This window comes from Oncorhynchus kisutch, linkage group LG12, assembly GCF_002021735.2.
Source record: "Oncorhynchus kisutch isolate 150728-3 linkage group LG12, Okis_V2, whole genome shotgun sequence".
NCBI classification, from domain to species: Eukaryota; Metazoa; Chordata; class Actinopteri; order Salmoniformes; family Salmonidae; genus Oncorhynchus; species Oncorhynchus kisutch.
Window position 1 is genome coordinate 44,549,752 of NC_034185.2, and position 27,411 is coordinate 44,577,162.

Sequence of the window (27,411 nt, forward strand, 5' to 3'; positions counted from 1 at the left end):
ACATTATTTGGAAAGGCACACACCTGTCTATGTAAGGTCCCACAGTTGACAGTGCATGTCAGAGCAAAAACCAAGCCATAAGGTCGAAGGAATTGTCCGTAGAGATCCAAGATAGGATTGTGGCTAGACACAGATGGGAGAACCTTCCAGAAGGACAACCATCTCTGCAGCACTCCTCCAATCAGGCCTTTATGGTAAAGTGGCCAGATGGAAGCCACTTACCAGTAAAAATCATATGACAGCCCGTATGTAGTTTGCCAAAAGGCACCTAAAGGACACTCAGACCATGAGAAACAAGATTCTCTAGTCTGATGAACCAATATTGAACTCTTTGCTTTGAATGCCAAGCCTCACTTTTGGAGGAAACCATCTCTACGGTAAAACCATCCCTACGGTAAAGCAAGGGGGTGGCAGCATCATGCTGTGGGGATGTTTTTCAGAGGCATGGACTGGGAGACCAGTCAGGAGATCCTTGATGAAAACCTGCTCCAGAGCGCTCAGGACCTCAGACTGGGGCAAAGGTTCACCTTCCAACAGCACAACAACCCTAAGCACACAGCCAAGACAACACAGGATTGGCTTCGGGACAAGTCTCTGAATGTCCTTGAGTGGCCCGGCCAGAGCCTGGACTTGAACCCGATCAAACATCTCTGGAGTGACCTGAAAATAGCTGTGTAGCGATGCTCCCCATCCAACCTGACAGAGCTTGAGAGAATCTGCAGAGAAGAATGGGAGAAACTCCCCAAATACACATGTGCCAAGCTTGTAGCGTCATACCCAAGAAGACTCGAGGCTGTAATCGCTGCCTAAGGTGCTTCAATAAATTACTGAGTAAAGGGTCTGAATACTTATAGAAATGTGATTTTTCAGATTAGTTTTTCTATAAATTTGACGGAATATCTAAATACCTGCATTTGCTTTGTCATTGTGGGGTATTGTGTGTAGACTGATGAGGGGGGGAAACAATTTAATCAATTTTAGAATAAGGCTGTAACGTAACAAAATGTGGGAAAATTTCAATGGGTCTGATTACTTTCCGAATGCACTGTATCTGTGACCAACAGATGCATATATGTATTCCCATGTGAAATCCATAGATTAGGGCCAAATTTATTTATTTCAATTGACTGATTTTCTTATTTGAAGCAAAATCTTTGAAAATGTTGCATTTATATTTTTTGTTCAGTGTACATTATACAATTTAAATACACTTATATGAGCTACTGTCAGACTGTCATTGCAATCAAAGGGCTCTTTCTGTTGGCAAACTGGCATTGCGCGACTCAATGTCAATGAAATACCCCTTTAGCAAAGCCTGCGTGATAATTGCAATATTGCACACATCAAAGCATTAGTCATAGGCTGTGTTTTCTCAAGCAGTATAGAGATTGCTCAACACTTCATGTCTAATATAAGTGTCCATAGGTAGGAGCTTAGAGCACAAAGAGACTTCCAAGGTGAAGGTAAGTGCTAGGGAGAAACACTGGGTTTAGAATAGACCGGTTGTTTTCAAGCAATCTGGTGGCAAAAACGACTCAGTGTTTTAAATGTTAAATCTACTGTTTTCAGTAATGTGTTTTCAGTGTTAAACAACTTTGTGTTTGCAGTGTTAAAATGTATTTTCAATGTTAAAACCTCTTAAGGATCAGACCCTTTAAAAAAATGTTTTGCCTAAAATTACATACCCAAATCTCTCTGCCTGTAGCTCAGGACCTGAAGCAATGAAATGTATATTCTTGACACCATTTGAAAGGAAACACTTTGCAGTTTGTGGAAATGTGAAATTAATGTAGGAGAATATAACACATTAGAGCTGGTAAAAGATGGCAGCAGTGTATGTGCAAAGTTTACACTGATCCAAAGAACCATTGCATTTCTGTTCAAAATGTTGTATCAAGGTGGCCCAAATGTGCCTAATTGGTTTATTAATACATTTTCAAGTTCATAACTGTGCACTCTCCTCAAACAATAGCATGGTATTATTTCACTGTAATAGCTACTGTAAATTGGGCAGTGTTGTTAGATTAACAAGAATTTAAGCTTCCTGTCCATGTCAGATATGTCTATGTCCTGGGAAATGTTCTTGTTACAACCTCATGCTAATCACATTAGCCTACGTTAGCTCATCCGTCCTGTGAGGGGGACACCGATCCTGTATTAAACAACTTTGTGTTTTCAGTGTTTAAATATGAATAATTGTCTTACAGGCACATAGGAAGCAATGGAGTACCTCTGTGTTGTCATTTTACTTTTCTCGGCTGTGGCTACACGTGTGAGTAAATAGTCAATAGAGAATAATCCAGAAAAATATATGGGTGCAATGCATTAGGTTTATTAATATTCAGCACAGCAGATCATGTCCTTTATTAAATTGTGATTTACTTTGCCCAGGCTGACCCATGGAGGCAATTGCAACAGGGAGACAGTCGATTCCTCCCATTTGGCGGACCTCAACAAAGTCCAGACAGACACCCTATGAGAGTAAGAAAAAAAGGTCAAAGAGATTTCCAAGAGATCCAAGAGACCTAATCAAAGTCAATCAAGATATAGAGAAAAACAGACAATTCTAGATTTTCTTTTGTTTTCTTACTTAATGGTTATATCTGAAGCTCATATTATTTTCCTTTACTTTGTCAAGCCCAATGGTAGAGATCCCTGGATGAAGGATGGTTCCCTCCCTCCATTTGGGGGCCAACCAATAGGTGGAGGAGGAGAGAACTCTAGACCAATCGGTGGAGGACCTACGTGGCAAGGATGGGATATGGGTGGAACTGGCAGCCCAGGATGGGTATGATGGCCTGGATGATTTTCCCAAACTACTAATTCATTGTATCTACTAATAGTAATAGTTATGATATAGTACTTTTTACTTAACTGAATTTATTTTGTGCAGCCCGACCAGGATCAAATGCCCCCTTGGTACCCAAACAGACCCTCTGGAGGCCCAGGAAGTGGGGACACTCAACGACTAATGAGAGGGCCCGAGTCTGGAGGACCCCTCGACTACCCTGATCGGGATTATAAAAGGGTATGTCATATCTGGTTATTTTCTATTCTATTTATGTAATGTATTGCTTTTTCAATGTTTTTTCTTCTCATATGCTGTTTTTGTTGATCGTTTTATTGCCATGATATACTCAGGTCTCATTTTGGAAAAGTGATTTGTAATCTCAATATGATCTCCTGAATAAATAAAGGATACAAATATAAAAGCTGTCAGGGATCCTCCATCACTTGAAAATCTATTGTTAATTAACATGTATAATATGATGCTCGCTCCTGGTCAAGAGAGAAGATGAAGGTCAATGGTGGAACCAGGGAACCATGAGAGGAGACCGAGGATCATCATCCCCTGCCGATCTTCCACCTGTGACAGTGAGTAAACGGTGTAATGGCAACCTCCATGCAACCTGCTATGAATACAATCACCGATTCCACTTAAGATGCTTAACTGATTGTAGAACTAGAATTTAATGTTTCTCTCTCTCTCAATAGGGATCTGACTTTGGATATGCTCCCAATGGACCTGGACCGCACCCTGGCCAGGGCCCCCCTCGCGGGCCAGGGTCCCGATGGCGTAGACCTGCAGGGCCCCCAAGAGGAGGAAGACCCAACATGAGGAACCTTGATGCAAGGGTAAGACATTTTTGTACTTTTATTTCAGACTATATTGGAAAGTACTAGCCTGGCGGTCCAGTTTGTTAGTGTGTTAGCCAATGTATCCCTCTCTGTCTTTCTGTTGTTAAAAGCGCATCGATTATGGGACGCTGGCTAGGAGACGACAGAACTAATTAGCTTTGATATAATGAAGGGTGTTGTGTCTCTTTATCTCCCCAGCCTGACAGGAACCCCATTCGCCCCTCAGCTGTTCCATCTGGAGCAGGTGGGCGGCCCCAGTTTGATGACACCTTCTTTGGAGGAAGACTGTTGCAACCTGAGATGGTGGTAGGTTGTTAATAGATCCTGGTTATGTCATAAACCCGGCATTAAGTTTAACGTAAACAAAATGAACTTATGTCCATTTTTTTTATGTTTTAGGGCAACAGAGAATTCATCCCCATCTTTCAGGTACAGTACCTTGGCCATTGGTAATTAATGTATGTCAATGAAGAACATCGCTTTGTGAATACAGACATATGGATAATGAGATATGTATGATTTATTGTTAAATATGATGTTATTTCTTGTTATTCCTTGTTTATTCATTTAGAAATTCTTGAGAAATAAGAATTTAAAAAAAAATCATGTTATGGTTCTTTTACAGGCTGACAATGTGACTTTACAGGTAAGATGATGTTTTTACTATCAAAAACGGAATAGATTTACATACTTAAAATCATATTGAAACAAAATGCTTTTTTTCTTTCCCAGAATGCTAGTGGTCTGCCCCTGAAAGAGGTAAATAATGAATTTGCCTGAATGATCTAAGATTAAATCAGGCTATAGAATTTGTTATCATATATTATACATGCGTTAATTTTCCCAGTCTCATACAGTCCATGTCGTCTATATCTGTTCATGTGGCGAACATGTTTCCCTTTGTAGGGTGAGAACATTTTCCTGCTGCCAAAGGTAAGGAATTCACACAAACAATGATTTATTTTAGTATTATGATGGCTGGAGTACTGCATGATGGAATTGTGTAAAACAAATACTGTATTTTCTTTACTATCAGGGAGGACGAGGAACACCCCCACCAAGGGTATGGACTAGCCTCTCATTCCATGTTAGCTTAATTCTATGACTCGGAAGTATTGTAGGCAACATAGCAGGAAGTATGCCATTGTACTGTATATAACAGATAAGTCAACTGTAATATGTTTTACAGCATGGACATAAAAGACCTCAAGAATTAGGGGTATGACGAGATATTCCGTTTTAAATCATATTCTAGTACATTTTGCTGTGAATTTTGGTGTGAAGTGTGAATTTCTTGAAAGAACTTGAAAAGCAGTTGATATTTTTTCTGTGTCCCTGGTTTTGATAGTTTGGATACCCACACTCATCTGGTTTTCAGGTAAGTGTCCTAATGAACCTTTAAACTATTTTGTTATATATTTACAATGCTGAATAAATAGAAAACAAGTTGATTTGAAGATTTGAGAAATAGCAAAACGTTTAGTTTTTTTTGTCTCAGTTCCAGCCTTACCTGAAGCTCATCTACAACCCCTCAGCTACCGTATGTATACATTTATGATTTAACATCAACAAAATACCACAATGCAAATATGTTATGTGAGATTTTATCTTTTTTCTTAATGAAGAAATATACTTTACACATGTTTTAAATGTTTATCTGTTCTTTTCCCTGCAGAATAAAATCTCATTTGAATATGGGATAACAACACTTGTAAGTACTGGCTGTTTACTAAACATGCTTCTTTATTGAGATTTTAATATTCCCTTTCAGCTTTAGTGTCATCATTAATGAATATTGTCAAATGTAACAATATTGTTTATTTTTCAATCAAATGTCACTCACAATACCATCTAAAACATTATTTGAATCCTTCAACCTTTACCCCAAGCTCCCATCGTTCATGAAGGTAAGAAATTACTAATGACATTGTTGTATCTGTATTCCTACAATAAAATAATGTATTTACTTTCTTAAACCATGATATGATTGATCTATCTGCAGGCTGAAGAGACAAAGACTTGGGAAGAGGAAGGAAAATAATATGGTGGATACAAGGTGTGTTAAACACTTTGCCTAGGCGTTTCCTTGCAATGCATCATCTATTTCTTTATCCCTTTCTGACTTCTTCTTCCCTGTTTACAGGGAGAAGAAACCCAAGCCTTGCATCTGGATTGGAATGAGATTACATTTTTGACATATTTTCATATCTATCTGGAGTACATTCAACTTTACAGATTACATTTGGATATTTAGGTGCTAAATGTTTTCCTAAATACTAATACAGTTCTTAACTCATGAAACCAAAGCAACTTTAGTTTTAGCCTAACAATATTTGATTTTACTCATGGGTGTGGGGAGGTGGGCCTCTTTCTGTCCAGTAAGGTAATTTCTGGACAATATTTCTGTCCAATTAGGGGACACCTTTTGGCCCAAGAGCACCCCCAGTGGCAAGATATGTGTAGCCTCTTTAGAACCTATTTTTAACTATACAGTACATGGCAGGTGTTGGTGGAGGTTACTTCTGTGATATCATTTGACACTTTATCAATCAATTGCTCTATAACATTCATTAAAACTTCCAGCATGCAAACTAAGAACTCTTGTTTTTGTGTGCATATAAAGTACAATTGACAACTGTGATTTTGCTTGATAATGGATTTATTTGACAATAGAAAATGTATCATATTGTAACTGACAACATATCTTATATTAATATAGGACTAGGAATGTGAGATTGATGTGCCGATCCCTGAAAATGAAACAAAAAAAAAACACTTAAATGGAAGTACAGTATACTACTGATATGAATACATTTCAGGTGTTCAGTTGAAGAAATGTTTCCTTCCCATAATAAAAACCTGGAAATGGCCCTAATGTTACCCTACCTCAATTTAATTTGACCCCACATGCAATTCTATGGCTCAAACAGGAAAGAGAAGTTGGGACGACCCTGTAAAAATGGATGACATTATCACAAGTACAACATATGTGTCATATCACTTACTAAAATCTATATATACAATGTATACATACTATAATATATTATATATTATATTGGCATTGTTATAGTCATAGTAAAAGAAGTAGAGGTCATACCTCATCTACGCCAGGGTCAACTGTGTCTCCACGGTGATCTGGTGGAGGGTTGGCAGCCTCTGTCTGGAATCCTTTAGGCCATGTCTATCAACAACACAAAAATACAGTTAGATATCACACAGCTCAGTCTACATCAACAGCCCTCACATAGAGGACACATTAATGTTATCCATATATGATTCAGACACAGTAGTAAGAGCTTACTTACCTTTCCTGGTGCCTGAGGTTGGGCAGCCTGCTGCAATTTTGAAAGGGTAATAATAATTATTAAGATAGTCTGTCTGGCCTGTTGAATTTTCGAATTATAAAATTATTGTTAGTTTAAAATTAAACTAAAATCATGAAATTATGACATACTATCGGTTCATTGTCTCTAATTTCCTTTCTGTTGAGAATATTTCACTGCACTTTAAACTGCCGCATTCAAATGTTTTATTCTCCTGGAGCCGCAATGCTTATGCATAGGTTTCATTGAAATTAATAGGAGCGTCTCACACTCTGCAAAAGTCACTCGTCTAGTGTAACAGGCCTGTATGAGAGCACACCCATGTAATGACCCCTCCTCACCTGTAGTGGGAGCTGTGGTTTCTGAGGGGTCTTCTCCAAGTTCAGCTGGTTCTGCCCGTTGTTCTGGTTAGGCTGCAGGTAGTTGGGGTAACCGTAAGACATGTAGTAGGGGTAGCCCTAGGGAAGATACACTTGTGAAAGTTAATAGTCTTAAAGGATCAAAAAGTGTGATGATGATATGTTTGATATGCAAAACACATCAGGATCACACATTTAGCTTTTTAGTGCTCTATCTTGAAAACTTTACTGTTGACATGCCCAATTTGTGGGGACCATATCAACAGTGAACTTACTAAGAAAATGCAACACAGAAATGGAGGGTAAAAGTGATCCTTTAGTCTGAATAAAGAGTGTATATAATCTCTTACAGTGAATACAAGATGCACCTTGAGGAACACATCACATTGAAAGAGGGAAACTCCACTGTACCTGCATTCTTGGTTGCTGGGGAAATGAAAATGATGGGTAGTATTGAGGAAACTGGGGAACCCCCTTCAGGATAATAGAAAATAAATATAACTTCAACAAATACTGGAAAGACTTTGCCAATTAGTAGTGGATTACCTGACACGTGGTATTTCATTGAATTATATTGAATTTGTATAAAAACATATATAAACTGACTTCAGGAAAATAATATGTGGCTGGGAAGCCTTTTGTCATTGGTATCCATCAAAAACATTGGTATTTCAATGAATTTGTATGAAAACATACATAGACCAACTAACTGATCTGAAATGGTACAGTAGCCTACCTGTGCAGGGTTGTGTGGTTGCTGGGGGTTATTGGGGTTGTTGGGGTCCTGGGGGGCCCCAGGCTGCTCCTGTTGGGCATTGGCGTACAGTATGGAGGGCAGCTGGTTCCCCTGTGTAGGGAACATCATCTGGGGGCCGAAAGGGCCTCCCACCTGGGGGTTAAAGTTCACCATCTGGGGGAGACCAAGTTCAGGCTGCTGCTGGATCACGTACTGGGGCATGAATGGAGATGCCTGAACAAACAAGTTTGGGTAAAAGATCTGTCTCTGACCTATGATCATTTCAAAGCTTTGCGGACCGAAGTTGTGATGAGCAATTGAATGAACAATTCGGTTGATGTGCCAAAGCTGAAAATATGTGTAGTTAAAGGTGAAGTGGGAATGGAAACTGCTCACTGGAGACCATTTTGAACTATTATGCTGTCTGCAAATGTAGCTAATGATATCAATCTTCTTTACTACAGTATGTCAAGTGGAACCCTGCATTAGGCTGTTGCGCAGCAACTCACTGCCTTCCTGAAGACAAACAATGTATACGAAATGCTTCAGTCTGGTTTTAGACCCCATCATAGCACTGAGACGGCACTTGTGAAGGTGGTAAATGACATTTTAATGGCATCGGACCGAGGCTCTGCATCTGTCCTCGTGCTCCTAGACCTTAGTGCTGCTTTTGATACCATCGATCACCACATTCTTTTGGAGAGATTGGAAACCCAAATTGGTCTACACGGACTTGTTCTGGCCTGGTTTAGATCTTATCTGTCGGAAAGATATCAGTTTGTCTCTGTGAATGGTTTGTCCTCTGACAAATCAACTGTAAATTTCGGTGTTCCTCAAGGTTCCGTTTTAGGACCACTATTGTTTTCACTATATATTTTACCTCTTGGGGATGTTATTCGAAAACATAATGTAAACTTTCACTGCTATGCGGATGACACACAGCTGTACATTTCAATGAAACATGGTGAAGCCCCAAAATTGCCCTCGCTAGAAGCATGTGTTTCAGACATAAGGAAGTGGATGGCTGCAAACTTTCTACTATTAAACTCGGACAAAACAGAGATGCTTGTTCTAGGTCCCAAGAAACAAAGAGATCTTCTGTTGAATCTGACAATTCATCTTAATGGTTGTACAGTCGTCTCAAATAAAACTGTGAAGGACCTCGGCGTTACTCTGGACCCTGATCTCTCTTTTGAAGAACATATCAAGACCATTTCGAGGACAGCTTTTTTCCATCTACGTAACATTGCAAAAATCAGAAACTTTCTGTCCAAAAATGATGCAGAAAAATTAATCCATGCTTTTGTTACTTCTAGGTTAGACTACTGCAATGCTCTATTTTCCGGCTACCCGGATAAAGCACTAAATAAACTTCAGTTAGTGCTAAATACGGCTGCTAGAATCCTGACTAGAACCAAAAAATTTGATCATATTACTCCAGTGCTAGCCTCTCTACACTGGCTTCCTGTCAAAGCAAGGGCTGATTTCAAGGTTTTACTGCTAACCTACAAAGCATTACATGGGCTTGCTCCTACCTATCTCTCTGATTTGGTCCTGCCGTACATACCTACACGTACGCTACGGTCACAAGACGCAGGCCTCCTAATTGTCCCTAGAATTTCTAAGAAAACAGCTGGAGGCAGGGCTTTCTCCTATAGAGCTCCATTTTTATGGAACGGTCTGCCTACCCATGTCAGAGACGCAAACTCGGTCTCAACCTTTAAGTCTTTACTGAAGACTCATCTCTTCAGTGGGTCATATGATTGAGTGTAGTCTGGCCCAGGAGTGGGAAGGTGAACGGAAAGGCTCTGGAGCAACGAACCGCCCTTGCTGTCTCTGCCTGGCCTGTTCCCCTCTTTCCACCGGGATTCTCTGCCTCTAACCCTATTACAGGGGCTGAGTCACTGGCTTGCTGGGGCTCTCTCATGCCATCCCTGGAGGGGGTGCGTCACCTGAGTGGGTTGATTCACTGTTGTGGTCATCCTGTCTGGGTTGGCGCCCCCCCCTTGGGTTGTGCCGTGGCGGAGATCTTTGTGGGCTATACTCAGCCTTGTCTCAGGATGGTAAGTTGGTGGTTGAAGACATCCCTCTAGTGGTGTGGGGGCTGTGCTTTGGCAAAGTGGGTGGGGTTATATCCTTCCTGTTTGGCCCTGTCCGGGGGTGTCCTCGGATGCGGCCACAGTGTCTCCTGACCCCTCCTGTCTCAGCCTCCAGTATTTATGCTGCAGTAGTTTATGTGTCGGGGGGCTGGGGTCAGTTTGTTATATCTGGAGTACTTCTCCTGTCCTATTCGGTGTCCTGTGTGAATCTAAGTGTGCGTTCTCTAATTCTCTCCTTCTCTCTTTCTTTCTCTCTCTCGGAGGACCTGAGCCCTAGGACCATGCCCCAGGACTACCTGACATGATGACTCCTTGCTGTCCCCAGTCCACCTGGCCATGCTGCTGTTCCAGTTTCAACTGACCTGAGCCCTAGGACCATGCCCCAGGACTACCTGACATGATGACTCCTTGCTGTCCCCAGTCCACCTGGCCATGCTGCTGCTCCAGTTTCAACTTCCACCTGACTGTGCTGCTGCTCCAGTTTCAACTGTTCTGCCTTATTATTATTCGACCATGCTGGTCATTTATGAACATTTGAACATCTTGGCCATGTTCTGTTATAATCTCCACCCGGCACAGCCAGAAGAGGACTGGCCACCCCACATAGCCTGGTTCCTCTCTAGGTTTCTTCCTAGGTATTGGCCTTTCTAGGGAGTTTTTCCTAGCCACCGTGCTTCTACACCTGCATTGCTTGCTGTTTGGGGTTTTAGGCTGGGTTTCTGTACAGCACTTTGAGATATCAGCTGATGTACGAAGGGCTATATAAATACATTTGATTTGATTTGATTTGATGTCTGTAGCATTATCATGGCTAATGATTTCTACCTCGATTGCGTTAGATTGGATTGGTTCAGTACCTGCATTTGTGTTTGCCCAAAGCCTACACCTGTCAGGGTCAGTCCATTCAACCGCAGGATCTGTAAAGGATGGGTGAGCAGTCAGAAAATGTTTCTAACAACCGTTACTCCACATTGCATTGTATTTTACTGCACATCAATTTGAAAGAAAAATCACAAACAACAAATGCAATGTCAAGAGTTGCAGACAAAAACATATGGGACAATTCAATGTACCTCATTGCTGTTACTTGCGAGGATTCCAATTTGCTGTTGGTATATCTTTAAAAAAGCAACCAAAACAGTTTGTTATGATTCATTTTGAAGTGTAGCGCTATAAATGAAGGAATATTCAAGTAACGTGTGAAACTCACAGGAAGTGAAAGGCTAGCACCCAAAAGGCAGACCAAAACAGTTACAGTCTGCGGCTTCATGATATCCTACAATGAAGACAGAACAAATGTAGTTTATATCTGACATCTCAATACCATCTTGTAACCATCTTGAGCATGTTGTATGTGATGCATACTTATTTTTTAAACTATTTTTGATTATACAAAAGCAAGTCATAGCCCATGACAGTATTACCTTATCAGAGAACGTCAGCTTCAGCCTATCTTCTTTCTTTCCAGTGTGTTCTTTATTTCTCTGTCCAGGCTACTGTGTCTCTCCTACTTTTAAACTATCTCTGTCTTCCCACTTGAGCTGTCATGTCCCAGACACACACAGACTATGGTCAATATGACGCACAGGCTCTTTGAGATGACATCACTCTCAGACTCAGACAGCTACGGTGCAGATATATGCAGCTGTATCATTATGGACTGACCATAAGTCAAAATGAATCTCATGCCTGGACATTATCTATCGTGTCGTGCACCAATTCTAATGTTATTGTCTAATATGTTGACTCTACACTATATGACACAAAGTAGGTGGATGAAAGGTGGATAACAGTCAACCCCTGTCCCATTATTTCAATGGGTATTCTGCCCCTACAATATGTTCACAATATATACAACATCTCCTATTATACATCACTTTCCCTATATTGGCCAGAAGAACCTGGAACTCAATGCCCCTGATGACCATGAGTCTGCGTTATTTGTAAACCTTTCATAGAGACCTGTGATTATAATATGCGTCACTACAAGAGAGTTTGCTGCAGGTGGTTAAGAGTTTTCAGACAGATGATTAGTCTATGGACTGGTGTGGGGTTGGCATGTGTAAATGTAAGTCTTTTGATTGACATTATCAGTGTTTATTATGTCCTATAAATAAGGTATTATAGGCAGGTAGCTGTAAGGTTGCTGGTTCAAATCCCAATGGTTACTGAACTGGCAACAGGAGGGCTGCTGGTTTAGATCCTAACCGCCATCATTTGGTTAGGATAAAACCATTTGTAAAAATGTAAGAAACATTTGCATACTCTTATGATATTATATTACATAATTATATTCTGAAAGAGATTGAGGAAGAGTGAGAAGTGCAATCTACAGTAGAAACATTTCCCCTGTTCTTCATCAGGCCAGGTTCCACGAGGGGGCAAAAGGGGACTTTGGGCACTCAGTTGAAACTTGTGCCCCCTCAGTTTTAGTCCTTATCTCCCTATATAAAAATAGCAAAAAAGTTTAAATGATTGAGAGACAGGTTGGTGCAAAATCTGTATTCCCGCTGTGCTGTGTCAGCAGAATCGACAGAGAGCACAGGATGTGTGTACGGGGATGGGCTACGGGGGGTGGGCTACGGGGGGTGAGCCCCTGGGGTGGTAAGTAATGACTCCTTTGGGTTTCCATAAAAATTTTGGGGAAAACACTTCTCATCTGTGGTAGGCTAATTGAATAATATGGTACACCTCTACCTGTAATATTTGATTTTGATTTATAAGGGTGGGGTCAAGTTTACCATTGAAGCTGCTTCACTCAACTCTGCCTCACACCACACCACTACAGAGTTCAGTTAGCTTCTTAGCTAGCTGTAAAAAAACATTATTGTTATTAGCCTTAGCCTATTTAGCTTGCTCGAACCAGCTAATCTGCCACTGCCACGATTGATACCACTGCCACGATTGGTAGTTTTGCCAAACTACCCAAACAAAGATAAAAGGAGTGTGATGAGCAGCAGCTGCAGCATCAAACCACAGAGGTCACCACCAAGCCCAGCAGCGATGATGCTGCCGAGCTCCAGCTAGCTTTGCGTGCAGAGCCTACCCACCCTTCCACAAACGCCAGGATATTGACTCCACAGTCCCCTCCACCTCCGACTGTTCCTGACGATCTTGGAACAGAGGAGCCAGCCCAGGTTAATCTAGAATACTACCCTAGCCACAGGTTTTCTGTCCAAAAACATTCATTTAACAGCGTCTGGTTCATAGGAAGAGTGTCTGGAATACTGGGTTACTGCAGAATTCAATATAATTCCAATGCAAGAACCCAAATGATGCTCCTGGGTGTAGTTACATATCAGTATGTTTCATAATAAACATTCTATTATGGTTTTCTTGGTAGCCTATTGGTTTTTGTGCTTGTAAATGGAACTGTGTGTATTGGAAACGTGTTTATGGTAGGCTGGCATTGCTTAATCGATTAAGCCCCTATGGGGCGGCAGTGGTTAGAGCGTTGGACTAGTTGCAAGTTCAAATCCCCGAGCTGACAAGGTTAAAATCTGTTGTTCTGCTCCTGAACAGGCAGTTAACCCACTGTTCCTAGGCCGTCATTGAAAATAAGAATTTGTTCTTAACTGACTTGCCTAGTTAAATAAAGGTAAAATAAAAATTAAATTAAAAGGTGGGTTGAATTTAATCCACAGAAGTGTTTTGTGCCATATCACAACGTGTTGCTGTACTCATGAGCAGCATGATTTTCCATGTCTTTATGTTTGGCAAGACAGCTCTGCATGGCTGCTTCTCACTGTAGTAGGTTGTAGTCTATATTTTGGTTATTTGGATCTCCATTGGGCTTTTGTTTACTGCGTTTGTTTCCTGTTAATGTAACTAGCTGAAATATAGATTTTGTCATGCCTTTATTGATCTTATATTTTGTATTCTAGGCCTACATGGTACCACTGTTCTATTCACATTAATTGGTTCGCATTCGCCGCTGTGTTGGTATTCTAAGCCAAACTGCTATTAAAACCTTTTGGGGATCGGTGCCCCTTCCACGGGATGGTTGAGTTAAGGCTAATGCGATTAGCATGAGGTTGTAAGAAACAAGAACATTTCCTGCACTGCACTGTCCAATTTACAGTAACTATTGCAGTGAAATAATACCATGCTATTGTTTGAGGAGAGTGCACCATTTTGAACATGAAAAGTGATTAATAACCAAATTAGGCACATTTGGGCAGTCTTGATACAACGTACACTGCTGCCATCTAGTGGCCAAATTGAAATTGCACCTGGGCTGGAATAATACATTATGGCCTTTCTCTTGCATTTCAAAGATGATGGTACAAAAAAAATACAAAATAACAGTTGGTTTTTTCTTTGTATTATCTTTTTCCAGATATATTCTGTTATATTCGCCTACATTCCTTTCACATTTCCACAAACTTCGAAGTGTTTCCTTTCAAATGGTACCAAGAATATGCATATCCTTGCTCCAGGGCCTGAGCTACAGGCAGTTAGATTTGGGTATATCATTTTAGGTTAAAAAATAATAATTTAAAGGGGCGGATTCTTTTAACAATTTTTGTTTGCCTGCATGAATAACTAGGTTACTTCTTTCAGCATTTAGTTTGCATTATTTTGGTAAGACAGATAGACATGCGCATTCACATAGGTTGTTTATAATAGGTGAATTACCCTATCTATCTTGTAGCTTAGATTCATTACCAAAATGTCATTGCTTTGGTGAGTAGGGTGCAGTCCATTGTATTGATACAGTGCAGCGGAGATATGCTACAGATTTCTTGCCAACCTGTCACTTCAAAAGCACTCAATCAATGGTCTCGGAGTCTTGGCATTTGAACTTTATGTTTATTGTGGTATAGAGTGATATACTGTATAAGCAGAATTATAAGCAGAATTCAATATAATTCCAATGCAAGAATCCCCCAAAATGTTGCTTCCAAACCGATTTCAACTGCCCCCTTAGTCACTTTTTTATGGCGCTGGGTCTGTTCATCCTTTAGCCCTGCAGTCACTTGAAGCCTGTCTTCTTCACCAACAGTGTCTTTACTTTCTCAGGTCCTCACAAATTCTTAAAGGGATGGCTTCCTGGACAGAATTTCAACCTAGTCCTGGACTGAAATGCATGCTCAATGGAGATTCTCCATTGAAAGTGCTTCTTATGGACTAAACTTAATCTGAGTCTAGTAATCTAGGCTCATAATATTTTAGATACTCAAATTCATTTAATTCTGCCCCTAGATGGCGAAATCGGGGCAATATGCCATACATTTGCATGACAAACGTAGAAGGGCCAAAAATCAACCCCCATTTCAAACCAAACAAACAAACAAGTTTTATGAAGGCTAATAGTCATGTTTATTGAAATTTCAAGAAGAAACATAGACATGGCAAATAAGATCTGCATGTATGCATTGTTAGAAGACATTATACGTTTACATTTTAGTAATTTAGCAAACGCTCTTATCCAGAGCAATTAACAGGAGCAATTAGGGTTAAATGCCTTGCTCAAGGGCACATCAATTTTTCACTTAGTTGGCTCAGGGATTCGAACCAGCAACCTTTCGGTTAATGGCCCAAAGCTCTTAACCGCTAGCGTATCTGATATGATTAACTTAAAGTGCTGTGGACGACTTGGTGAAATTCCCCCGTATCCATGTTCTACAGCAGACACCTGTAAATAAATGACCAAAGATACGTTTAGCTTATTATTTTTTTCAATAATGGGATATTGTACAGTACCACAAATAACATTTGTATTTTGATGTATACCTTGTTCCTCTCAAATTTGTCGACTCTAAACTTGAATATTGTCTTAACAGGTAGTTGGGGACGGAGTTGTGGTTGTCTCAGTTGAAATCTGAATGAAAGGAAAGGGAAAGGGGATACCTAGTCAGTTGTCCAACTGAATGTATTCAACTGGAATGTATCCGATTAAATGTGCATTATTCTGTACCTGAATGTCCAAATCAGGTTTCATGGTGTGAGCCCTCCTCATCAGAAAGCGCTAAAAGGTGAAAATTGTATGAACATATGCACATTAACTAGATTCCTTTTCTTACACAGAGTCAATTACAGATTGAAATACACTATTGACCATGAGACCCATGTACTGTACAGTCAGTGACCAATACTGTACCTTGAATCTTCTCACGGGCTCTGCTTGTGGAGGACCCTGCTGTGGCTGCTGCTGTTGCATCATGGGAATCCCACCTGCACCTTGGACTCCCTAACCAGAAGGAAGAGTTATTATAATACATTTATTATAAATTGTAAATGATGGAGTAGTCTAAATGTATTCATGATTTGTGCGTGCCTATATTTTCCTGGTATGTAATACACTCTCGCCCTCATGTTGGAAACTCTTGACCTCCAAGTTCAAATTAACGTTAAAGTTATCTGCTTAGAGATTCATATTGGTGAATTCTGATACCTCCCCAGTAGGAAACTCGCATTCCGATTCTTCCGCCTAGGTTAGCAAGTTGGAAATGTCAGCGTTTCCAAGTTTCCAACATTAAGTGAACTCAGAATATGTTTGAGTACATAGAGTTGTCTATACCATGACTTGCTGTTGTGGAGGATTCATTCCTGCCATTTGAGGGACACCCATGTAGTAAGGCAGCTGTTCATGGGAGAACAAACATTGAATTACTGCAAAGCATTTCCAAATTGCTTCTTCTCTTATAATACTATAACAACGCCAAAAGAAAAAGCAGAATGTGCAATATAAACATCCTGTTTTTCAAAGTTGTACCCCAGGACAAAAATGTGTACAATCTATTTCCCATTTTTAACTAATAAAACTAATAAAATATTAAAACAACAGAAAAGGACATACGTAGCAGAATAAGAAGTATGAGAGTCTATTTCTTTTGAGTCATACCCCATTAGCTGGTGGGGCAGGATACTGGTACTGCCCAGGGAAGTTAGGGAACAGTTGAGGCTGCAGCATCCCAACATTGGGGAAACCATAGGGACCATTGGGAACAGCTTGGGGTTGCATGACATACGTGGGGACACCTGGGACCATCTGTATGAGTGAGGAGAGAAAGTCTTGCCAAATTATTCAGCACTTAGATAAAGATATAGTTTTCCCTCCCACATCATCTCTCCCTAATACACAATTGACTGTCTGTTGCATAAATGGTTATGTGAAATGATTTATAAAAAGGTGTATAAGTAGTTTAAAAACAGTGTATTCTTTGTTTATCCACCTGTTGTGAACAGTTACTGTATAATACATTTCTTGAAATAGAATGAAACTGCAAACAGGGATATTGATGACTGACCTGGGCAAACTGAGGCTGCCCAATCAACCCAGTGCCACCAGGGAGGACGCCAGGGTTCAGGCCCCCCACCACCAGTCCAGGGTTAACCCCAGACACAATTCCACCATTTAGACCTGCCAGCAGTCTCAGTTTCTGAGAAATGACAAAGATAGATATGATATGACCTTGAATTCTATCAACAGCTTCTCCTGAAGTGTCCACTCATTCAATACTTCCCACAACCCTAAAAGCATTGGATTGGTGAAGGATAAATATGTTTTTAGTGTCCAGTATCCTACCTTGCCAGCATTGACCTAAACAGATCATTGAGGGGGGAAAAAAAGGAAAATTGTCATTTTGAATGCAAACATTTGATTTTGTACATTGTTGTGTGATGAACATGTGATCATACTCACATTGAAGATGGTGGCCATGAAGGCTACAAAAATAAGAAGCTTCATTTTGCAATCTGGAATATTGACAGACAGACCACAAACGTGATTAGTGTTGCTAAACTACTGGGGCTACTGTACTAGGTACGTTATCTAGATTATTTGCTGCTAACCAAATTATTAAATAATATATAATGTTTGAATATGAAGGCAAAAATACAGACCTTGAAGTGGTGAAAATTGTTTTGCTTCAGGTGCTGTCCTCCAAGCAGTATTCTCAGTTGCCCTCTGACATTTGAACACAGCCTTTTATTGATGTTAGATCTTCTATAGCAACCAATTAGAACAGAGCCCAGAAATTAGAAATCTTCATGTTGGTCACCTGATGCCCATAATAACAGGAGTTACCCAATTAAGATAAAGCCAAAGGCATTGTGTGGTTTTAGTCTTCAATGACTTTAATACCTGGTCCCCAAAATAAGACCATTGACCATTGTTCCAAATATTACTAAGTGACCACTAGTGACCGCAGTAGGACCATGAAAGGTCACAAACAGATTAAGCAACCAGGTTGTAATCATGGAGGCCCGTGAGCTAAGTAAAGAATTAAATCCATATGGGTAAAGAATCTAAGAACGTAAATCAACATAATATGACTGTAGATTGCTTCTGAATACATGTCACTATTTTCACTATCACAATTGTTGTGGTTTTAACAAATGTACTCCTTAAGCAGGGTAAATGCATCCGAATTGCTTCCTAAAGATATTGTGAACAGACTTGTGCTACTGCTAAACCTTAAACTGCCTATTTTCTTTCTCGTGCTGTGACAGCCCTACAAGAACACACATGTTCACAGGACCCATGCTTAGCTATGACCCGTCTCCATTGTGGCTGGATGGGAATGGTGTCATGCAGCTCTTAGGTTGTCTGGGATTGGTGTACCCGACTACAGTATTACAGGTAAATACCACCTAGGTGAGTCTGCGGCTGTATTGGGATTATAGTATGACATGTCGTTTGTGAAGTCTGAGACCAAATGTCCCCGCTTTGTTTTTCTTTAATGATATGTTACGACTAATGACTGATCCTTTTTGGTTATCAACACACACACTGAAAAACAGCTTTGACTATTGTCCAAAAATGTAAGGAAATATTGTATGTTAAGTTTGTTTGTGTAAAATATTTCCCACACTATGGTTTACTCCATAGTCAACGTGGCCATTGTGGCTTGAACATCTCACTGAAAATGTGAAACATCTTAGTGACATATTTGTGGGTTCATGAATGAATGGTCAGGGAAAGTTCATAATGCAGCACTGTCGTAGGAAAGCATGTGCAGCTTGTTCATTCCATAGAGTAATAGTAATATTTTTTTAAACATTTTGCCCAAGGAGTTTTTATAGATATGCACTATTTAAGTGCCACAAAACTGTTTGAATCAGAGCACTCAAAACATACTGTGTGGAAATGCTTAGGAAGCAATAGGGTCAAATTGACTGGTCACTTGTGCTGGATAGTGTAAGGGTAGACAGTGTCTGGGAAGCCTTTTAATATAGATTCCTTGATGTGGTGAATGTGATGGCTCCCACTGGACAGGTCAGAGTAAAGCAGAGATCGAGCCCTTGGTTTAATCATACGATTCTGGAATCTATTCAAGCAAGGTATAAAGGCCTTTAAGAAATGTAAGAACTCTCAAGAGAAATTGGATTTTCTCCTATATAAGCATCTCGTACTTTGGTTCACATTTTGTCATGAGGCTGAGAGAAAATGCTACATTTGTGAAGGTAATTTCCTGCGATTCTACACATTTGGCTAGCATATGCTATCTGGAGTGCCCCAAATTTAATTGAATTGGAAATATAATTTTGCCCTGTACTTCTCCACCCATGCACTATAGTTAGGCCGCTATATAGGCTATTGATAATTTAATTGATCTCACAAAATACATTGTAGACAAACTGGATTTCCCGAGCCCAGCCGAGAACTGCACTTGGCTTGCATTTTATGAAGTGATCTCGACTAAGAAAAGGTTGGTGACCACTATTTTAGTCTATGTAGGCTATGACCTATTATTATGTGTATTAGCATACTGTTAGGCTATAATTTAAGTGTCCTTTGATGGTGTTAAATATACAGCATGTAACCTAATTCAAACCTGATCTACTTTGATTGGCCTACGTGCCAGTAATTAACATTTACATTAGAAAAGCCTGGCCTCGTTGGACCCCCCTTCGGGCCAATGACGTGTCTTTTGAAAGTCAACCATCTAGTAAATACATTTCATTTATGCTATCGGAATCGTTTGGTTTTGTTTATGAAGGTCATACGTAGCATTAGAATACAAAATAAAATTGATTTGAAAGAAAACAATAGCATTTTCATTAGTTTATGTAATTTATGTAATAGAAATATAACTAAAACACCAGAATTCTAGTGTTAAAATCCATTAAATAAACACCATCACAAAGATAATTTATTATTAATTTGTTAAGGGCAGGTCTTAAAGGAATTTATTTATTTATTTAAAAAAATGCATTTCACAGAACAGAATGGCAAATTTTGAGTTTAATTATGTTAATGTGCTTTATGTCCTCATAAAACTGCTTATAACAGAAATTCTGCTTGTGATATTAAGATACTAACAATGATAGTGTGTTAGATAGACTTATTTAGGAAAATTCAAGGACTTAAAAAATGGCAGAGTAATTTAAAAAGTTAATTTGCTTTGAGTCAATATGACGCTCTCGGCTCTCCTAATGTTGAATGGTTACATTTGTGGCCTCCTAGCCTGGCCTACTATCTCCTGGTCGCTGAGGCTAGCCTAGCTTATCCTAGCCTACTATCTCCTGGTTGCTGAGGCTAGCCTAGCTTATCCTAGCCTACTATCTCCTGGTCGCTGAGGCTAGCCTAGCTTATCCTAGCCTACTATCTCCTGGTCGCTGAGCTTAGCCTAGTCTAGCTTGGTCTACTATCTCCTGGTCGCTAAGCCAGTGAGAGGTTGCCAAGCCTATTGTGATTATTACTGTTGTGTCAGGGCATTATGTTCTAGTCTCATAGACTATTAATTATAAGCCTATGGTTTGTTATGTGTGTGTCTATGTGAGTCGTATGTTAAATGCAACCGTCATGGATTTACGTAAGCCTACAAGACTATTTGGTCTGTAATGCAAAATCACATGTTGGATGGTTTATTGTGTGTGCTTTTATAATTGAACCAACATTTTTGCTGGCACTGCAATCAACAGATTTCTGCCTACGCCACTGGTGCGATGACACAATATTTCAATAATGACACTCTTGTTGTGATATACATGTTCCAAAAAAGGGATAAATACGTGTATCAGATTTTTTATAAACTCACATACTTGGTTGCAAGGGTCCACCTGACATTTTAATACCCTTCTCGGTATAACTGAGTCATTGTCTGATCTATACAATACATTTCTATCTATCTGAATGTTCTGTAAAGTTTTTACCCTCATCAACCAGGCGTTTATATTGCCAGGCTTGTGTTGTATGGGCTGTTGCGTTGTGTTGGCATTTAGTGAGAATTTATGTGGCTTAAACACCAGTGGTGTTTCATTCAGCCATCTATGAGTCTTGGGGAATTTCCTATCCAACACCAAATTAACAATACCTATCTAGATCTCTCCCATATTCCCAAGAAAGCAGTTGTTGTTTCTGGTCAATGGTCAATTATGTGTGTAATTATCATTCACAATAGTTTAATAGAGAATGAATGGCAATTAGATTGCAGGACATGGAGAGATAAAACTTTCAAAGCTTGCCATCCGTTTAATAATTCATTCAAAGACATCAGCTGTGATAACAACATTTCCAGTACATCGGGAACGCAGTTACAAAACATGGAAATGGGCACACAGTCGGGATGCAGTCAGCCTGTTAATCTAGTTTTAGTTTTGGTCAAAGGAGACTGGAATTCCACTTTTCTTTCATAACGTTTATTCAGAGATAGATTTTGAAGTAAGAGGGGGAGACAAACAAGAGGGCAACACAACAAGTTGTAGTGGCGCACCCGGGAATTGAACAACCTGCCAGTAGAGGTAATTTGTCATCTGGAATTGGCAATTTGATGAGATGCTGGTATTACAGTTTAAATACTTTATTTTCGGTTGCAAGATTCTGGTAACTTTCACACTTTCCAGAAGTCCCAGTTACTAGAAATGTGCAACCCTAGTTAGAATGCTGTCCAGGTTTCAGAGGCTCAGCCTCACTTCAGCATTCACTGGTGTCAGAGCCAGAGGATTCTTCCACCTCCCCAGCAATCACCTTGGTCTGATGGGCAAAATGGAAACATGATAGAAGCATTATTAGCTACATTGTACATTTGTTATTATTATCACAAGTGTTATATTAACAAAACATGTATAGCTACAACCTGAATTTATTAGTGATGTATAGGATTTAAACATATGTTTCATTAGAATGCATGTTTCATGAAGTACACATTAGGCAAGTAAGCCTTGTCTGAGCCGGAATGGCCCATAGGGGCAAGAGACTACACTATGTCCTGATTCGGTAGCATGAGGCAATTTGATTTATAAGACTCTAGTCTTTTGCATGTACAAATACTATTTGTTGCAAGGCCTTGCCCCCAATACATTTCCTTAATGCTGAGTGTCAAGAAGAGAGGCACCAGGTCCAATTTTTAGAGTCTTTGGTCAAATCAAATCAAATATTATTGGTTTCTGGTTAGCAGATGTTAATGTGGTTGTAGTGAAATGCTTGTGTTTCGAGTTCCGACAGTGCAGTAATATCTAACAAGTAGGCGAGGGAGGGCTTTGTATGTATCGTGGAAGTTAGAGTAGCAGTGATCGGGAGTATTAGCTCTGCAAGTCATAAAATCAATATGCTGATAGAATTTATAGGTAGCCTTGTTCTCAAATTTGATTTATCCCCAAGTACAATAAATGCAGATATATGATTTCCAGTTTACATAGAGTCCAGTGAAGTTTCTTGAGGGCCGTCTTGTTGTTTACTTGAGGGGGAATGTACACAGCTGTGACTATAACTGACGAGAATTCTCTTGGTAGGTAAAATGGCCGGCATTTGATTGTAAGTAATTCTAGGTCGGCTGAGCAGAAGGACTTGAGTTCTAACCAAAGACAGTGCAGTATAAAGATAGACAGATACTGCTTCTCCAATAGAAATCTCCTCTCACACTTGTAGGCGATGTCATGGCAACATTGGCTAGCTAAACTCGTGCTCAGAAACACGTAATCAGGTCTAACAGCCTTCTCGTATCGAACTAAGCATGTGCAGGCTGTCAAATCAAAGGCACTCCTTCGATATAAAGTTGTTTTTGACAAAAATGAAAATGTGTCTATTTGTCACTCCTGCAAGGTTGGAGTAATAATGTTCAATTACTTAAGAAATTGGCTCGGTTTTCATTTACATTTCGAGAAAATATAAAATAAATTGACTTCTCTCTCATTGACTTCTCAAACCCCGGCCTGGTCTGCTTGGTCTGTTTCGCAAGCGTTCCCGGATGTCTCTCGATGTTGCGCCTCAGGGTTTAGAAACTCTGTGCTCTAACCATAAGGCCACATGAGTTGTCTCATGTTTCATGAGAATGTGATTAAAATGTGAATAATGTATAAAGGTTCATTTGAGAGCTGCCTTGATAATATGGAAATGAGTCAAATGTACCTGTATTTGAGGGCAATTCTTTCAAATACATGATAAGGGCAATCCCACTGTCACAAATGAAGTGAAGAGGAGGAAGAACTGAGAATATACCAGTGGAGTATCTGTTCTTGTTGATGTGGGCATTCCATGAAAAGGGACTGAATGCTGTGAAGGGGATTTAAAATGAGAGAGCAGGTGAAACTCTTACAAAGGTATATCAAGATGCATAATACGTTGCTTTGTGACTGTGATGTAATCTGTGTAATCTACAGTTGCGAGCACTAAACTGTTTTACAAATCTGGTGCCAAAGTACATGTTTTTGTGACAAACTACTACTATACTTATGCCAAACTATCCTATTGGATACTAGAGTAGTTGTTCCTGCCAAAACCAGCACCTGGATCTACAGTAAGCGTGCTCCAGTGCACAGGGTTTTATATTTATGTATTGCTAGAATATTTTAGTGCCGCGTTGCACACGCTTGCATTGTGGCAATTGTTCTACTAATACCACAGAACAACCTAATCTCATTCACAGGATACTTCCGACCATCTGCGCTTTGCACAGTCAGCCTGGGGAACTTTTTAGTGCCCGCAACTTTATAACTAATGAGCAGAGGTGGCCCATCATGTTACCTTGACTCTAGCTTTTCTTGCCTTCCCTCCAGCCGCTGGCTGCTGAAGGTTGTTTCCTCCACCCACAGGAATAATCTGACAGGAGACGATGAAAAAGACAGAATCACCATCATGGGTCATTGACATCAACGTGTGAGCACCGTTAAATGGGATGTATTTGGTGCGTTGAGATATCTTTAAAACATGAACATACAAGACATACTACTGATACAACAGTAATGATATACCTGCATCAACATTGGGGCCTGGGGGCCTCCGATGCCATTTGCCTGTGGCAGAACTGCAAATAATGGTACAACCTGCAAAGATATGTTTAAACAGTCACACTGTAACACTGATGGTTTTCAATAGATTCTCCTGATATCTCTAGGCTTCTGGTAAGTGTTGGAGAAGCAAAGTTGGACAAAGGAGACAAACCCTATTGGCTAGTTGAGGAAGCTGTCCTTGTTGTAGTGGCACTCCATTGGCTGCTCCCGCCTGTCCTATAGGAAGTGCCCCACCCTGCTGAAGTGCACCAATGGGGACCAGCTGGGGCATGGCGGCCTGACCAAGTGCACCCGGTTGTTGAATAAGTAATGATCCACCAACTGGTATCACCTGTTTTGCCAACAAGAATAGTTTGGACCAGGAGAAACAGTTTACATTGGACTTATGACATGTTAGAGAGGTAGCCCATTGTACAAATGCTCTGGTTCAAAAGTTACTTTTTAAAATGCCTGTACTGCAGCACCCGTGCATCTTCTATATGACTCTCAAATCAAATCAAATCAAATGTTCAAATCAAATCACATTTTATTAGTTACATGCGCCAAATACAACAGGTACAACCTTACAGGGAAATGAGCCCATAACCAACGATGCAGTTTCAAATATATAAGAATAAGAAATAAAATTAACAAGTAATTAAAGAGCAGCAGTAAATTAACAATAGCGAGACTATATACAGGGGGGTACCGGTACAGAGTCAATGTGGAGACTATATACAGGGGGGGTACTGGTACAGAGTCAATGTGGAGACTATACACAGGGGGGGTACTGGTACAGAGTCAGTGTGGAGACTATATACAGGGGCTACTGGTACAGAGTCAATGTGGAGACTATATACAGGAGGTACTGGTACAGAGTCAATGTGGAGACTATATACAGGAGGGTACCGGTACAGAGTCAATGTGGAGACTATATACAGGGGGGTACCGGTACAGAGTCAATGTGGAGACTATATTCATGGGGGGTACTGGTACAGAGTCAATGTGGAGACTATATACAGGGGGGGTACTGGTACAGAGTCAGTGATGGGGCACTGGTTAGTTGAGGTAATATGTACATGAAGGTAGAGTTATTAAAGTGACTATGCATAGATGATGACAACAGAGAATGCAAATAGTCTGGGTAGCCATTTGATTAGGTATTCAGGAGACTTATGGCTTGGGGGTAGAAGCTGTTTAGAAGCCTCTTGGACCTAGACTTGGCGCTCCAGTACCGCTTGCCGTGCGGTAGCAGAGAGAACAGTCTATGACTAGGGTGGCTGGAGTCTTTGACAATTTTTAGGGCCTTCTGATGACACCGCTTGGTATAGATGTCCTGGATGGCAGGAAGCTTGGTCCCAGTGATGTACTGGGCCATTAGCACTACCCACTACCCGCCTTGCGGTCGGAGGCTGAGCAGTCGCCATACCAGGCAGTGATGCAACCAGATGCTCTCAATGGTGCAGCTGTAGAACCGTTTGAGGATCTGAGGACCCATGACAAAACTTTTCAGTCTCCTGAGGGGGAATACGTTTTGTCATGCTCTCTTCACGACTGTCTTGGTGTGCTTGGACCATGTTAGTTTACTCTCTAGTAAGTTTGTTTGCAATCCCCTAACAAAAACCTATGTAATGAAATATATAGCTGATATTTCTGTGTTGCAGCGCAGGGACACTTTTGAACCCCCCACACTGTATACGTACCTGTGCCAGAAAGGGTTGCCCATTTAAGACAAGCCCATTCATAACCCCTGGTTTAACAGCGTTAACGACCATGCCTCCATTCACAACTCCTCCATTGCCACCACCAGCCTGGGAAGAGTAATGCACGTTATCCTATTACTTTTCCCATAATGCCTTAACTTCTCTCACTGAGTCATACTGTCCACACTATTTCTTAATGCTGTATATGTATTGAGACATTGCTATGTATTATATTGTATGTATGTGTGTATAACATTATGGTAAAAGTGACTCTCAGCGATTGTAAAGAAGCTCAGAAAGTAAATGTATGTTGAGACGATTTTATCAACAATATCTTATTGTTAAGATGTTTAAGAAACACACAATACCTCACCACTACCTGAAGACTGTCCTCCAGCTTCCACCTATAAATGAAACCAGGAAAGCACAGTGGACGCTATTAGACCTGGGTTTCAAATTCTTGAAAAAATTCTTTCAAATACTTTGTGCCTGTTTGAGCTTGCCTAGCTAAATTAAATTAGAAAAGTCCCAAAACTGGAAACCTTGAATCTGAAAGTGCCAAATCTGGCACTACTAACAAACTCAAACAAACGCTCAAAGTATTTGAAAGGATTTCCAAGTATTTGAACCCAGGTCTGGATGCTGTAGTAGCTACAGTGTTGAATACATATTTAAATATGTCTTACCAGGAGAGACATTGTCTGAAAGACGATCCACAGCATACAAAACATGTTGCTTTTCTTTACCATACAAAAAAGAAAGTCAGAAAAGCATCCCATATAACCGATAGGAGCAATAACCCAGTGTCATGAAGGTTCAATAAATACAAAACAAGTACATGAAATTGGATTAAATTGCATGAAGGCTGTTCCATGAAAATGGTTAAGTTGTCATCTGCCATACCTCTGTGAAGGACGGCAGTTTTTCAGCTCACAAAGACACTTCTGAAGATGACACGTTGTTTCTAGTTCCACTCTTATAAAGAGCCACTTCCTCCATGTCCACTGGTAACAGTCCAATCAGAATGCAGATCTAAATGTTGATCTCAACATGCACAGTCATCCTCCCCATCTTGACAGACCACACAATTGTGGCTTGTTGACCCAAAGAGGGCTTTATTCAAAATCACCTGCATTGCAAATGCAAACCATGAAATCTGAACCATATTATCATATTACGATTATGTCCTTATTATAAAGCCTTTGTTGGATGAGTCAACTGTTTGCCTGTGGTGGCTGTGTAAAATAGATGCCTGTCATTATTTTCATGCAAACTAGAAAAGACAAAACGTCAACACTGACGTGAAAGTGACATCACCAACCACAATTTATTACAGTTACTTCCCAATTATGTCATTGCACAGTACAAATTATCATATAAGAATATAAAGAAGGG

At 40.2% G+C, this 27,411-nt stretch overlaps 3 protein-coding genes across 3 annotated transcripts; 1 reads left to right on the forward strand and 2 right to left on the reverse strand.

Annotated features, from left to right (window-relative positions):
• The first annotated feature begins 2,205 nt into the window (after positions 1 to 2,205).
• LOC116376468 (proline-rich protein HaeIII subfamily 1-like) lies at positions 2,206 to 6,228 on the forward strand. The gene is made up of 19 exons (XM_031836665.1): positions 2,206 to 2,272; positions 2,392 to 2,481; positions 2,639 to 2,788; positions 2,894 to 3,028; positions 3,289 to 3,375; positions 3,496 to 3,636; positions 3,838 to 3,945; positions 4,039 to 4,068; positions 4,265 to 4,285; positions 4,372 to 4,398; positions 4,546 to 4,572; positions 4,676 to 4,702; positions 4,829 to 4,858; positions 4,988 to 5,017; positions 5,138 to 5,179; positions 5,315 to 5,350; positions 5,529 to 5,546; positions 5,642 to 5,695; positions 5,783 to 6,228. The coding sequence occupies exons 1-18, from the start codon at positions 2,222 to 2,224 to the stop codon at positions 5,678 to 5,680; spliced, it is 1,089 nt and encodes a 362-aa protein (XP_031692525.1). The 5' UTR covers positions 2,206 to 2,221; the 3' UTR covers positions 5,681 to 5,695; positions 5,783 to 6,228.
• Positions 6,229 to 6,281: 53 nt separating this feature from the next.
• Positions 6,282 to 11,691, reverse strand: LOC109900383 (odontogenic ameloblast-associated protein-like). The gene is made up of 11 exons (XM_020496078.2): positions 11,581 to 11,691; positions 11,367 to 11,432; positions 11,230 to 11,274; positions 11,014 to 11,073; positions 8,058 to 8,291; positions 7,733 to 7,795; positions 7,304 to 7,420; positions 6,945 to 6,974; positions 6,737 to 6,820; positions 6,526 to 6,590; positions 6,282 to 6,389 (listed from the first exon to the last, which is right to left on the reverse strand). Exons 2-10 carry the CDS (start codon positions 11,424 to 11,426, stop codon positions 6,555 to 6,557), a joined length of 729 nt encoding a protein of 242 aa, XP_020351667.1. The 5' UTR covers positions 11,427 to 11,432; positions 11,581 to 11,691; the 3' UTR covers positions 6,282 to 6,389; positions 6,526 to 6,554.
• A 9,873-nt stretch (positions 11,692 to 21,564) lies between these two features.
• LOC109900334 (uncharacterized) lies at positions 21,565 to 26,973 on the reverse strand. Its single transcript, XM_020496023.2, has 9 exons — positions 26,920 to 26,973; positions 26,703 to 26,756; positions 26,385 to 26,420; positions 26,017 to 26,124; positions 24,486 to 24,665; positions 24,296 to 24,367; positions 24,069 to 24,143; positions 23,544 to 23,597; positions 21,565 to 22,079 (listed from the first exon to the last, which is right to left on the reverse strand). The coding sequence occupies exons 2-9, from the start codon at positions 26,745 to 26,747 to the stop codon at positions 22,020 to 22,022; spliced, it is 630 nt and encodes a 209-aa protein (XP_020351612.1). The 5' UTR covers positions 26,748 to 26,756; positions 26,920 to 26,973; the 3' UTR covers positions 21,565 to 22,019.
• Between the last annotated feature and the right edge of the window lie 438 nt (positions 26,974 to 27,411).

What these genes read in the sequence shown, in the direction of transcription:
- LOC116376468 (XM_031836665.1), top strand. Translation starts at nt 2,222, where the DNA reads ATGGAGTACCTCTGTGTTGTCATTTTACTTTTCTCGGCTGTGGCTACA. An exon ending in CAGACAGACACCCTATGAGA is followed by an intron (nt 2,482 to 2,638) that starts GTAAGAAAAAAA and finishes TACTTTGTCAAG; the next exon opens with CCCAATGGTAGAGATCCCTG. An exon ending in GAACTGGCAGCCCAGGATGG is followed by an intron (nt 2,789 to 2,893) that starts GTATGATGGCCT and finishes TATTTTGTGCAG; the next exon opens with CCCGACCAGGATCAAATGCC.
- LOC109900383 (XM_020496078.2), bottom strand. Translation starts at nt 11,426, where the DNA reads ATGAAGCCGCAGACTGTAACTGTTTTGGTCTGCCTTTTGGGTGCTAGC. An exon ending in GTGCTAGCCTTTCACTTCCT is followed by an intron (nt 11,275 to 11,366) that starts GTGAGTTTCACA and finishes GCTTTTTTAAAG; the next exon opens with ATATACCAACAGCAAATTGG. An exon ending in AACCACACAACCCTGCACAG is followed by an intron (nt 7,796 to 8,057) that starts GTAGGCTACTGT and finishes ATTATCCTGAAG; the next exon opens with GGGGTTCCCCAGTTTCCTCA.
- LOC109900334 (XM_020496023.2), bottom strand. Translation starts at nt 26,747, where the DNA reads ATGTTTTGTATGCTGTGGATCGTCTTTCAGACAATGTCTCTCCTG. An exon ending in GGCAACCCTTTCTGGCACAG is followed by an intron (nt 24,666 to 26,016) that starts GTACGTATACAG and finishes TTGGCAAAACAG; the next exon opens with GTGATACCAGTTGGTGGATC. An exon ending in CAAGAACAGATACTCCACTG is followed by an intron (nt 22,080 to 23,543) that starts GTATATTCTCAG and finishes TTTGCCCATCAG; the next exon opens with ACCAAGGTGATTGCTGGGGA.